Source organism: Orycteropus afer, unplaced genomic scaffold (assembly GCF_000298275.1).
Source record: "Orycteropus afer afer isolate SDZICR_OR568_19922 unplaced genomic scaffold, OryAfe1.0 scaffold00275, whole genome shotgun sequence".
Classification (NCBI taxonomy): domain Eukaryota; kingdom Metazoa; phylum Chordata; class Mammalia; order Tubulidentata; family Orycteropodidae; genus Orycteropus; species Orycteropus afer.
This window is the reverse complement of record NW_006921862.1, coordinates 1,476,281-1,488,770: the sequence shown is the minus strand read 5'-3', so window position 1 is coordinate 1,488,770 and position 12,490 is coordinate 1,476,281. Positions and strand designations below refer to the sequence as shown.

The window sequence follows — 12,490 nt, the reverse complement described above, 5'->3', positions numbered from 1 at the left end:
ACCCAAGGAGGGGGCCGCTATGAGTCCGGTCCGATCGGAGGAGTCCAGGAGGAGGAAATAAGCCGGAGTGACTTTTGGGGTCCCGAGCCAGCCCTCTCGTAGTTCGCGTTTCCGCCCACCAGCCTCGCAAGTCCCGCCTCTACACAGCCCGGAGTCAGGTGACCGCCAGCGGTGTAGTCACGTGGCTAGGGCGCGCCCTCTTGTTGTGGCCATGGCGGCCGCACACTCCACAGTGGTAAAGCGAGTGGAGGAGCTTGGGGACTTGGCTCAGGCCCACATACAGCAACTTAGTGAAGCCGCCGGCGAAGACGGTGAGGGAGCGCAGGAAAGGGTGGCTGGAGGGGCAGACGGCGGTTCAGAGCTGGCGCTGTGCACCAGCCATAGGGCACAGAAGGTTGGGGCCTGTGATTTTTAGGGTTGCCATACGGAGATGCCGGAGGTCTTGTCCATCTGACCCCCGTTTCACCGTTGATTGCCCACCTCTAAGAACTTAGGTTGCATTCAGCTAAGGCATTTGCATCGAAAACCGCGTTTTTCCATAACCCTTGAAAACGGGTCACAGCTCAGTAAAATGTGTGTAACTCGGATTTACCGCTTGGTTAGCGATTGGGAAAGGGCAGAGTTGGAGTAAAGTACACAAGAAAGTGAATTGAGTGTGAGTGTTTAAAACTGAATGACAGTGCGCAAGTAATGGTTGCTTTGTGTACAATAAAGATGGTAGCATAGTGCCTAAGGCACTTGACTGCTAACCAGAAGGCTGGCGGTTCAAACCCACCAGCCACTCCTCGGAAGGAAGGTTGGGCAATCCTACTTCCGTAGTGATATAACTGCCTCGGAAACCCAAGGAAGGGTCGCTATGAGTCGGGGCCGACTCGACGGCAAACAACAACAACAACAACGAGGTGTTTATGACAGTTCCACTGTTACATTGCTGCGTTGTCAATTTCCCTTATGTATTTCGGATTCTAAAGTTGACTGTAAATGGTATTGTAAAGAAAAGTTTTACATTTGTACAATGTGGAGGATTCTTTCATACACATCATTCCTTAATTTTCACAAGAGCCCTACGAGTATTGTAATACTTAGTTTGGAAACATCTAAGAAGTTTCGTTAGGAACTTAAGAGAATTACCTCGATTCTCAGTTTAGATCCATTGTCTTTTCATTACGTCTCAGCTACTTACAGGTTCTACGTAAGGCTGTTTTTGAGTTGTGAGCCTTTATTAGCTATATGTTTTAAAGTTCTCCTAACCGACTCATTGAAGCCATTGAATAGTTGGTGAATATGCTATATGGGCGCTATGATGAAATGAGGAGCCCTGGTGGCACAGTGGTTAAAGCGCTCAGCTGCCAACCAAAAGGTTCGCCTTTCTGTGGGAGGGAGAAAGATAGCTTTGAAAACCATTCTATTGTGTCCTATAGGGTCGCTGTGAGTGAGAATGGATTACAGGGCAGTTTCCTTTTTTGGTTTATGATGAAGTGAGAGGAGCCCTGGTGGCAAAGTGGTTAAAGTGCTCGGCTGCCAATCAAAAAGTCAGTTGGAACAAAAAGGCAGTCGGAACCCAGCAGCGCTCTGGGGAAGAAAGCTGTGGCAGTCGGCTTCCCTAAAGATTTATAGCCTTGGAAGCCTTAAGGGGCAGTTCCACTTTATCCTATAGGGTCCCTATGAGTTCTGTGATGAAATGTTTGGGTTTGAGTGAAGATTCCTTGTCAGATTACTGTTTCGTTGGAATGTGTTCTTCAAAGGACCACAGACCACCCTGAAGCTGATTTCATTTTTGGTTTTGGTAAGTGAATCCCTGGATTCACAAAAGCAGTTCATGATCAAACCAAATTCATTGCCATGAGTTGCTTCCAACTCACAGGGGCCCCCATTGCATTTCTAAGGCTGTAAATCTTACAGAAGTAGATGGCCTTATCTTTGTTGGCATGGTGCATTCAAACCACTGACCTTTATGGTTAGCAGCCAACTGCCTTAATTACTGCGCCACCAGAGCTCCTTAGTTCCAGGAAGTAGTAGCTATTACCTGGAAGTGTGTCCTGGTTAACTTTAAAAAGGGTATTCTGTGCTCTCATAACTGGTTCAGTTGGTGCTGGAGTTCCCCCAGTGGAGGATGCTGTTAATCATCATTGAAATCATGTGAAACTTTAAAGTATTCCTCAGGGCCTCGGGCAGTCAGCTGCCACACCCAAGGCTGGCGGTTCATACCCACCGGCTGCTCCCCGCTAGGTAGCTGGGCCGTCTCTTAATTTTGGGGAACTCTGGTAGCATAGTGGCTAAGGCACTTGACTGCTAACCAGAAGGCTGGCGGTTCAAACCCACCAGCCACTCCTCGGAAGGAAGATGGGGCAATCTACTTCCGCAGTGATACTGCCTCGGAAACCCAAGGACGAATCGCTGTGAGTCGGGTCCGACTCGATGGCACACAACAACAACAACAGCAAAATTTTCTTACAAGTTTAATTAAAAGTTGGTTGCATGCATTTGAAGTTGACATTCTTTTCTCACACACAAAAAATAATATAGACCAAAATTTGTCATTTGTTATAACTGTATATTTATTTTAACCAAAAACGTATTGTGGTGGAGTTAATTCTGACTGTGGAGACCCCATGGTGTCAGACTAGAACTGTGCTCCATAAGGTTTTTAGTAGCTGAGTTTCTGGAAGTAGATGATCGGGCCTCTCTTTCGATGCATCTCTGGGTGGATTCAAACCGCTAACCTTTTGGTTAGCAGCTGAGGGCATTAATTTTTACCCCATGGACTTCATATATTTATTTTAGGTTATCAAGATTGGTAGTTCTTGTTGTTTTCAGACATTATTCCATCCTAGAAAGCTCACTTTTTATTTCTGGCCAATTTTTAATCATTCCTTATTGTACAATCACAATATGGTTACTATATAGAAAGATGCCATGAGAGAGGTTTTTGTCCCAGAGACATTATGTAAGATATACATCCCCTTTTTTTTTTTTCTTGGTAATTGTGATTTGGGGGACATATTGGTTTTCCATTCAACAATTCATACACAATTTTATGACATTGATTGCAGTCTCCACAACGTAACAGCACTCGTCCCACTTTTCTCCCTGTGTTTACTTTTTCCATTCATGCTTCTTTCCTATCCCTTCCTGCCTCTGTGTTTTATCCCTGGGCAAGTGCTACTCTTTTGATCTCATATAGTTGATTTTTCTTGGGAGTAAATACGTCTTTGATTTTATAGTTCAGTCTGTTGTTTGGCTGAAAGTTGGGCCACTTGGGTTTGTTCCGTTCCAGGCTTAAAGGGTATCTAAGTCACTTGACTGCTAACTAGAAGGCTGGCGGTTCAAAACCACAAACCACTCCTCTGAAGGAAGGCTGGGCAATCTACTTCCTTAGTGATACCACCTCGGAATCCCAAGGAGGGATCGCTATGAGTGGGATCCAACTCGATGGCAGTGAGTTTTTTTTTTTTTTTTTTTCGTTAAGAGCCATAGTCTCGGGGTTCTACCATTCTTTTATCAGACCAGTAAGCCTGGTCTTTTTTATGATTTTGAGTTTGGTTCCACATTTTTCTCCTGCTCTGCCCAGGTCCTTGTGTTGTGATCCCGATCAGAGCAGTTGGTTGTGGTAGCTGGGCACCATCTGGTTCTTCTGGTCAGGCCAGTAGAGGCTGTCCGTTAGTACTTTTGACAAATTGTTACCTTGAGTCTTTGATTTTCTTTACTCTTCTTTGCTGCAAATGGAGAGAGACCAGTAGTTGCCCCTTAGAGGGCCGATTGTAAGATTTTAAGACCTCAGCCACTACTAACAAAACAGAAGGTAGACATTGCCTTTGTGGATTGAGTTGATCCTGACTCATAGTGACCCTCTGGTAGCATAGTGGCTAGACACTTGCCTGCTAACCAGATGGCTGGCGGTTCAAACCCACCAGCCGCTCCTCGGAAGGAAGGTTGGGCAATCCTACTTCTGTAGTGATACTGCCTCGGAAACCCAAGGAGGGGTCGCTATGAGTCGGGGCCGACTCGATGGCACATAACAACAACAACAACAACATAGTGACCCTGTAGGACAGAGAACTTCCCCATAGGGTTTCCAAGGCTGCTGTAAACCTTTTTGGAAGCAGACTGCATCACCTTTCTCCTGTAGAGTACCTGGTGGGTTTTAGCTGCTGACCTGAAGCAGCCCAGTGTTTTCACCACAGTGCCGTCAGAGCTCCTGACAGAAGGCGTATCAGAAGTTTTAAATTCCATTTCCTCCAGGTTTGAAAGGAATGAAGTAATTTGTTCCATTTTGAGGTTTTGAAGAAATCAAATGCTAAGATGCAGTATCTAATTTTAATGATAAAAGCTGTAAACCCATCAGCTACTCCTCGAAGGAAGATTGGGCAATCTACTTTGGTAGAGATACTGCCTCAGAAACCCCAGGAGGGTTTGCTGTGATTCAGGATTGACTCAAGGGCAGTGAGTTTGGTTTGGTTTGGTTTGGTTTGGTTTGGTTTGGTAAACACAGTTATCACAGTTATAATTGCTCAGATGGGCTGACATGTTGTGGGGTGTTTGATTTGATCAATCATGTTCTTTTGGAACATATTTTACATTTATGAAATTACAAATTTTCAGTAGAAGCTCTTTCTGTAGATTTATATATTATTTGTACTATTCCAGTAAAAATTTTACAATTATTTTCAGCAATTTGAATGGGTCAGTATCATACTAGAAGCATTATGAGAATCCAGAGTACATTTTAGAAGTGGCAGAAGTGTACCTAGAAAGTTTGCAGTCTTTTGCTTTCCATGACAAAATATCCATAATAGATTTACATATCAGTGTTGGGCATTATGATACACTTCATGCTTCCCATCAGATATTCCTACGACCATGTTGCTTCTCTTTTGACCATAACATTATTTCCATCAATTCAGGAATGTAAAGATACATAGCATTTTTTGTTTAATACCACTCTGAAACTATCTGAAGTAACTGTCATATTTTTATCCCTTACAGATCACTTTTTAATTCGGGCCTCTGCAGCTCTAGAAAAATTGAAACTCCTTTGTGGAGAAGACAGAGAATGTTCAAATCCATCAAACCTTCTAGAACTTTACACACAGGTATTGAAATAGATGTAGTCCTGGCATTTTTGGGGGGGCAAACTGCTTATTTAGTTGGTTGACTCTGGGTATTTACTCATCACGAATCACTTTATTCTCTATTTAAAATATTTAAGTTTGTATAGAAAACCTGTATATGTAAAGAATATAGACTTGAAAGTTTGAAGTGGCATGGAAAGGAGTAAAATTTATTAATGTGTTGATAAGTCAGGGAAAAAAATCTTGCTGTTAAAAGAATGGCTTCCCTTTATAGACACTTATGCAAAACACTATTATGTGCAATTGTGTGTATGCAAGAAGAGTTGAAGACTCTGCTAAAAGCCCTATTTTATTTTTTCCCTGAAATTCACCTCTCCTTGGGATTGTCAGTATGATTCCACCTGCTAGTGTCACACAGAAATACATATTTTGTTCTTCTTCTTTTTTTCTTTTACTTTCCTTTCAAATTCAAGCCTCTGTTTGAACAGGACCTGTTTTAGAAACTGCTGAAGTAAACTGACATTAAGAAATACAGTGTCATTATAGTAACAACGCTTGTCTAGCACTTTAGTTGTTCAAGTGCTTACACGGGTCCTTACTCCATTATTGGACTAAATGCTAAGGGAGAGTAAAGATGAAGTAGTTATAAAAAGTGGAATAAATTTTATTAAGCTACCAAGGTACACATTTGGGCTGTGCAGCAGATGTTTGCACCACTGAGCATGCATGGCCCTATGCTTTCTGTTGGTAGGTACGTAAGATTTTGCTTTCGAATGTCATGATTGAATGAACCTATGACAACTATTCATAAGCCCCAAAGAGTTGTTATAATTTGGCTTCCTTTCCTTTCAGGAGGCCCCCTCCTCTTTTGCATGTGATGGATTCATCTCATTTCTTTTACATGGCAGTGTTCTAAATATTTTGACTTATTTCCAAGAAAAGACACAAAAACTTAAGAGATATAGATTCATATTTCGCAGGCCCCCTTGAATAGTCATTTTCTGTTCTTCTCTGGTACGGTGTCTGTTAGCGCTTGAATTTCTCCAAGATCTATATCTTGAAAAAAAGTCCACATATAAGTGGATCTGTGCAGTTCAAGTCCATGTTGTTAAAGGGTTAACTGTATATATATGAAATCCACTGCCCTAGTGTTGATTCTAGGAGCTCTGGTAGCATAGTGCCTAAGGCACTTGACTGCTAACCAGAAGGCTGGCGGTTCAAACCCACCAGCCACTCCAAGGAAGGAAGGTTGGCCAGTCTACTTCTGCAGTGATACTTCGGAAACCCAAGGAGGGTCGCTATGAGCCTGGTCTGACTCAATGGCACATAACAACAACAGTATTGATTCTGACTCATAGCAACCCTCTACAAAAAGTAGAACTGTCCCATAGGATTTCCAAGGCTGTAAATCTCTATGGAAACAGACTGCCACATCTCTCCTCCAGAACAGCTGGTGGGTTCAAACAGCTGATTTTGGTTGGCAGCTGAATGCCTTAACCACTGTGCCACCAGGTCTCATCTATCTCTATATAAAGGAGTAAAATAATTATACTTTTTATAATTGTATATAAATAATTTATAGTAACTGAATCTCCATTTTATATTTTGAGGGAAACAAGATCACCATTAATTCAGAAGTTTAGTGAAACACCTATGAAGTTATTTTATAAGGTCTATTTTGAATAATGCTTATAACTAAACATTTTAGCTATTTTTCACATTTAATTGTTTGGTGGTGGTGGTAGCTGCTGTCCAGTCTGCCCCTGGCTCACTGTGCCCTGTGTACTATAGAGCTGAATGCTGCCTAGTCCTGCACTGTCCTCATGAGTAGTTGCGGGTTGGACTGTTAAGACTCATAGAGTTTTCATTGGTTTATTTTTGGAAGTAGATCACCAGGTCTTTCTTCCTAGTCTGTCGTAGTCTAGAAGTTCTGATGAAACCTGTTTAATATCATTGCAACATGCTGGCCTCCCCTAATAGGTGGGTGTGGCTGTGCATGAGGTGTTCTGCTGAGAAATCGAACACATCTCCAACGTGGAAGGTAAGAACTCTACCACTGAACCCAGTGTCCTCCTTAAATGCATGGCACAAGTTTTAAGTGCTCTGGTAAAGCATCTGTGTATAAACTGTAAGAACTATTCTTTTGAGTTTAAATCATTTATACCTACTTTATTTCTCTGTCTTTTCAGGCTATTTTGGACATGACTTATTTTGAGGAAAACAAGCTAGTAGATGAAGATTTTCCTGAAGATTCCTCTCCACAGAAAGTAAAAGATCTAATCAGCTTTCTTTCAGAACCAGAAATTTTAGCTAAGGAAAATAATATGCTTCTAAAAGTAAGTTTTGCAATTCTTTGTTATAGTGGAATGTTGCTAATTCTTACTATAGTTCTCTTTAGAGTCTGTGTTTTTCTTCTTGATTGTATCCTTCCTTGTCTTGAATCAAGATTGAAGGAGGGCAATAAAGAGAATCTTAACATTTCAGAGCAGTGTCACAACTAAAACGTATACAGTCATGTGCTGTATAATGTGTGTCAGGCAATGTCTCACCCCATGTATGTCTGTGGTCCCAACACCCATAAAGCCTATTTTATTAAAAATTTGAGATACATATAGTGATTCATAATAACAAATGGGCGCTATTTTGCAACATGCATTAAAATATTAATACTGTTGATTATGTTAAAGATGTTTTAGTGTATTTGGAACTATTTCTTTAATGTTTTTCTTTAATGTATAGAAAGGTACACTATATACTACATAGTAAGGCAAATATGTTAGGTATAAACTGTACCTAACTGTTTCGACTTATTACAAATTCGTTTAAAGACTGATTTAGGAAAAGAACCTTTTTGCAATCCAGAGAATGACTGTATATAAAATGTCCAAATCATATAACTTCTATTTCACAGACTATATTGTGGACATTAAGTGGTGTATGACTGTATTTTATCAAGTGTGTTTCAGAATATTTGCGTAGTAGAAATTTAGTTTCAGTACCTAATCATTTTCTACACACAGAAATTCCCTTTTTATTTTTGTGAATACTATGTTCTCTTGAAAGTCATTAGTAACTTAATTACCACATTTATTGCCCTTTTTACTGTCCTTGTCCACCTGGACATTTGCTGCCTTTTTTTGTAACCATTGAGCACCCATCTGTCTGCAGTGCTACATGCTTTTCTTTCTGTCTTCATCTCTAAGGGAAAGAGGGAGAACTCTAGCTATTACTTTCTCCCTAGCAACTCTTCTCTTTGCAGTTCTGGAAACATAGGCACCGTTCAAAGTTGTCTTTTCAATCCTCTGATGGTCTCTTTTCTGTTTGCTTGACCATCTTATCGTTTTTTACTGTCATTTCTATCTAGATGATTCTAAAATTTATATCTCTAGCTCTGGATACTCTTTCAGGCAAATAATTTCTTATCTACTTTCTAACTGTCTCTACTTAAATATCATCATTGCTCGAAGTATTTGTCAGAGGTGGCTAACAGTGGAGATAATTCCCAAATTTAAATGATTCCACACAGTAAAAATTTATTTCTCGCTCACATCATAGTGCAGTGCTGGTTGGGAGTGAGGAATTGGCAGGGTTCTGCTCTGTGAAATTACTCAAGGATTGAGGCTCCTTCTGTCCTGAGGTGCCACCCTCATCTTTTCATTCTTTTTAGCCAGTGGATGATAAAGAGGGAGTGTGGAAAATTGTCTGAGGAGTATTTTTTGCCTGAATTGGAAGGTCCCCAAAACTACATTTAGGTTAAATAATTCTCACGGAGGACTCACAGGATTCGTAACTATGATTTATTATAGCAAAAGGATATCAAGCCTGGAGTCACACAGGAAAGGACGTATAGGGTGACTATGGAGGAAAGTAGGTTCAGCTTCCGAGAGCTCTCTCCTAAAGGAGTCACAGGTAACACAATTAATTCCACCAATATTTAGTTGTGACAACGTGTGTGAAATGTCACCAATTAAGGATCTCATTAGAGACTCAGGGTCCAGGAATTTTATTGGGTGCAAACTGGTTACGTCGGTACCCCTTTCTGGCATGTACCCAAATTGCAGATACACAGAAGAAAATCAAGACTTCAGCATATACCATATTGTTACAGTTTAGGCACAGTGACCCACTTTCATCGGGTAAAGGTGGAAGATTTTCCAAAATCTAGTTTCCCTGGCACCAGCCAAGGGCCAGCCCTGTAGACAAGTCTTTCTGGGGTATTCTGGTTACCTAGAGCCATTCTGACAAGAATATACCACAAATGGAATGGCCTTAACAAGCAAGTTCATTCTGTTACAGTTGAGAGGCTTTAGGTCCAGGTTCAAAGTGCCAGGCTCTAGGGGCTGTGTGAAAGCCTCTTGACCTTGGACTTCAGCTCTGCCTCCTGCTCCTGGCCCACTGAAGCTAGAGGTTTTCTTTCTTTCTTTCTCAGACAGTTACTGGCTGCTGAGGATGACAAACTCAAGGTTGACAAGCAAAAGCCACAGTCCCGATGTTAGAAACCATATGGCAGACTTTTAATTCAACTCCATTGTAAATCCCAAGGTCAGCAGAGCGTGGAAGGCTGCTGAGCAATGACACGGCTACATGCAGGGTTCAAGTGTGCCATAAGCTAGAGATCATTCCCAAAGATGTTTATTATATACGGGAAGCAGACCACATATCCAAAGGCTACTCACATACCCTCAGCTACTCACAGTAGATTTCACCGTGGAGTTGATTACCGGTCTCATCATGGAGAATACTACATCCAGCTGCCCAGCCAATCAACCAGGCCCAGCCAAGTTGACACACAAGCTTAACTACCACACAGGGATAACAGTTAAGGCCTGCTATGTTAACTCTTTTCTGTGCAGGGTCAGTTCTAGACATTGCGCCTATTACTTTTACCTATATTTTACTGGCTAAAACTAAGTCACATGCCACATTAACTGTGAGGGAGGCTGGGGAATGCTATCAAGCTTTTTGCCCTTGAGGAAAAGGAGATAGTATTTTGTGCATTGTCACTTTTCGCTCCACAAATTCTAAATGTTTAAATTTGAACTCATCTTCCTTATACTTTGCTTTACCAATGAACCAGCACATTTTTCTGATTTTATTTCTGCCAGTAGCATTGTTCTTTTAATTTTCCACACTAAAAACACTGGGTTATAGCTTTCTTAGGTTTATAGCCTGTCAGTTGCTAAGTCTTTTTTTTTTTTTTCCATGAGAAAAACTGACTTTATTTCCTGTCTCTTTTTTTTTTTTTTAACCTTTTCCTTTTTTTTAATTTTGATTTGGGTGAAGATTTACAGAGCAAATTCACTTTCCATACAGCAGTTCACATATACTTTGTCTCATGTTATTGCCACAGTTTACCACAATCAGTTGCTAAGTCTTAAGATTTTACATCTATCTGTAAAATCAACTACTTTTCATTACCACAGCTATAACCTCAAACACAGGCCTTATTTCTACCCAGTAAGACTATTATAGTAATTTTCTTACTGATATTGTAAACAGCAGTCTTTTCCTTGTCCTATGTATTAGGAGCTCTGGTAGCATAGTGCCTAAGGCACTGGACTGCTAACAGAAAGCTAGCGGTTCAAACCCACAAGCTGCTCCTCAGAAGGAAGGTTGGGCAATCTACTTCTGTAGTGATAACCGCCTCTGAAACCCAAGGAGGGGTCGCTATGAGTTGGGTCCGACTCAACGGCACATAACAACAACAATATATTATATTGCTAGGTCAGTTTGTCTTAAAGGACCATGTGAATCTCAAAAATTTTTTCTACTTTCCTATTATGAATTTCATTACATATAGAATCTTTACCCTGGCACTGCCTGATCTCCTATTACTCCTCTACACATTACGGAATTTTTTTCCCTGGCCCCCTTTGCCACTGTGGAGCAGTGCTTGAGCTTGCTAATCACTGTGCTCAAGCACCTGAGATACAGTGCCCCTCAAAGCATAGTTAAGGTGCTGGATTCGGCTCTTATATCCTCCGTCCCCAACCAGACTAGGGTTGCTATGAGTCGCAGACAACTCAGTGACACCTAACAACAACAACAAACCAGACTGGTCAGCATTAGAAGGGTACTTTTGTATGGTAGTAACTTAGAACGAGCATGAAAATGCCTGGGCTCTGAATGGTATCTCCCAAGTCCTACTACTTCAAAATAAGAAATAAGTGAAGCAAATTAGAGTGATCTTATAATTTCATATATTTTTATTCCAAAAGGTCATCATTTCAGAAGAAAGTTAAGCAATATGAATCAAGAACTTGGAATACAGGCAAAATTTTTATTACAACAAATGCTCTTCAAAAGAGTTAGCCTAAGGAACTAATTTGAGATGTGTCCAAAAGTGCTCATGTGAAGATGGTCATAGCAATATGCCATGAAATTGAGTGATTGGAAATTACCTTTATATCCAAGATGGAAAATATATCAATGTATTACAGTATATATATAAGATAGAATAATGTGAAACCACTGGGAATGTTTAAAGTAAAGTTTCTTAACTTTGGAAAGTTTGATATATAGCTAAATAAAAACCAGGCTGTAAATTCATATGTAAAGTATAGTACTGCCTGTGTTTTAAAAATTAAAGTGATACAGGTGAGATCGTGGCAAGTTACTTAACCTATTTATGATTACAGCAAGGTTGCTGTTTTATTAATTTTAAAGAAATAGAACTTGGGCTTGTGAGCAGAAGCTTTGTTTATTTACTGCTACACTCCCCTCAGGAGCTCTGGTAGCATAGTGCCTAAGGTACTTCACTGCTAACCAGAAGGCTGGCAGTTCAAACCCATCAGCCACTTCTTGGAAAGAAGGTTGGGCAATCTACTTCTGTAGTGATACTGCCTTGGAAACCCAAGGAGGGGTCGCTATGAGTGGGGTCCGACTTAATGGCAAATAACAACAACAACAACACTCTACTCAGTGCCTGAGGCATTTGACTGCTAACCAGAAGGCTGGTGGTTGAAACCCACCAGCTTGAACCACCAGCTACTCCTCAGAAGGAAGATTGGGCAATCTACTTCTGTAGAGATACCACTGCAGAAGCCCAATGAGGGGTCACTATGAGTCGAATCGACTTGATGGCAGTGAGTTTGTTTTTTGTTTTGTTTGTTTAAATACTCCCCTCAGGATCATACTTTGCCAGATATGCAGTCCTTACTGTTTGTTGACTGAGTAAATGAATATTTAAAATTACTATGATTTATTGTATTTCTTGTGTATAATTTTTCATTATTTTATCTCAGTAGTGGTAGAAATAGGTATGATCTGCTTCAAGTAACATATTTCTGAAAAGTTACCTTTTTACTCAGATTGTGTACTGCTTAGGAGCTCTGGTAGCATAGTGCCTAAGGCACTTGACTGCTAACCAGAAGGCTGGCAGTTCAAACCCACCAGCCACTCCTCAGAAGAAAGGTTGG

General features: G+C 40.8%; 1 protein-coding gene across 1 annotated transcript in view; it reads left to right on the top strand.

Moving 5' to 3' along the window:
* Positions 1-211: 211 nt before the first annotated feature.
* The window catches only part of CUNH5orf51 (chromosome unknown C5orf51 homolog), a 22,414-nt gene continuing 10,135 nt past the window's right edge, over positions 212-12,490 (top strand). Inside the window, exons 1-3 of the mRNA XM_007950531.1 lie at positions 212-311; positions 4,987-5,093; positions 7,262-7,408. Of these exons, the coding sequence (XP_007948722.1) occupies positions 212-311; positions 4,987-5,093; positions 7,262-7,408 (354 nt within the window). The remainder of the gene's footprint in view (positions 312-4,986; positions 5,094-7,261; positions 7,409-12,490) is intronic.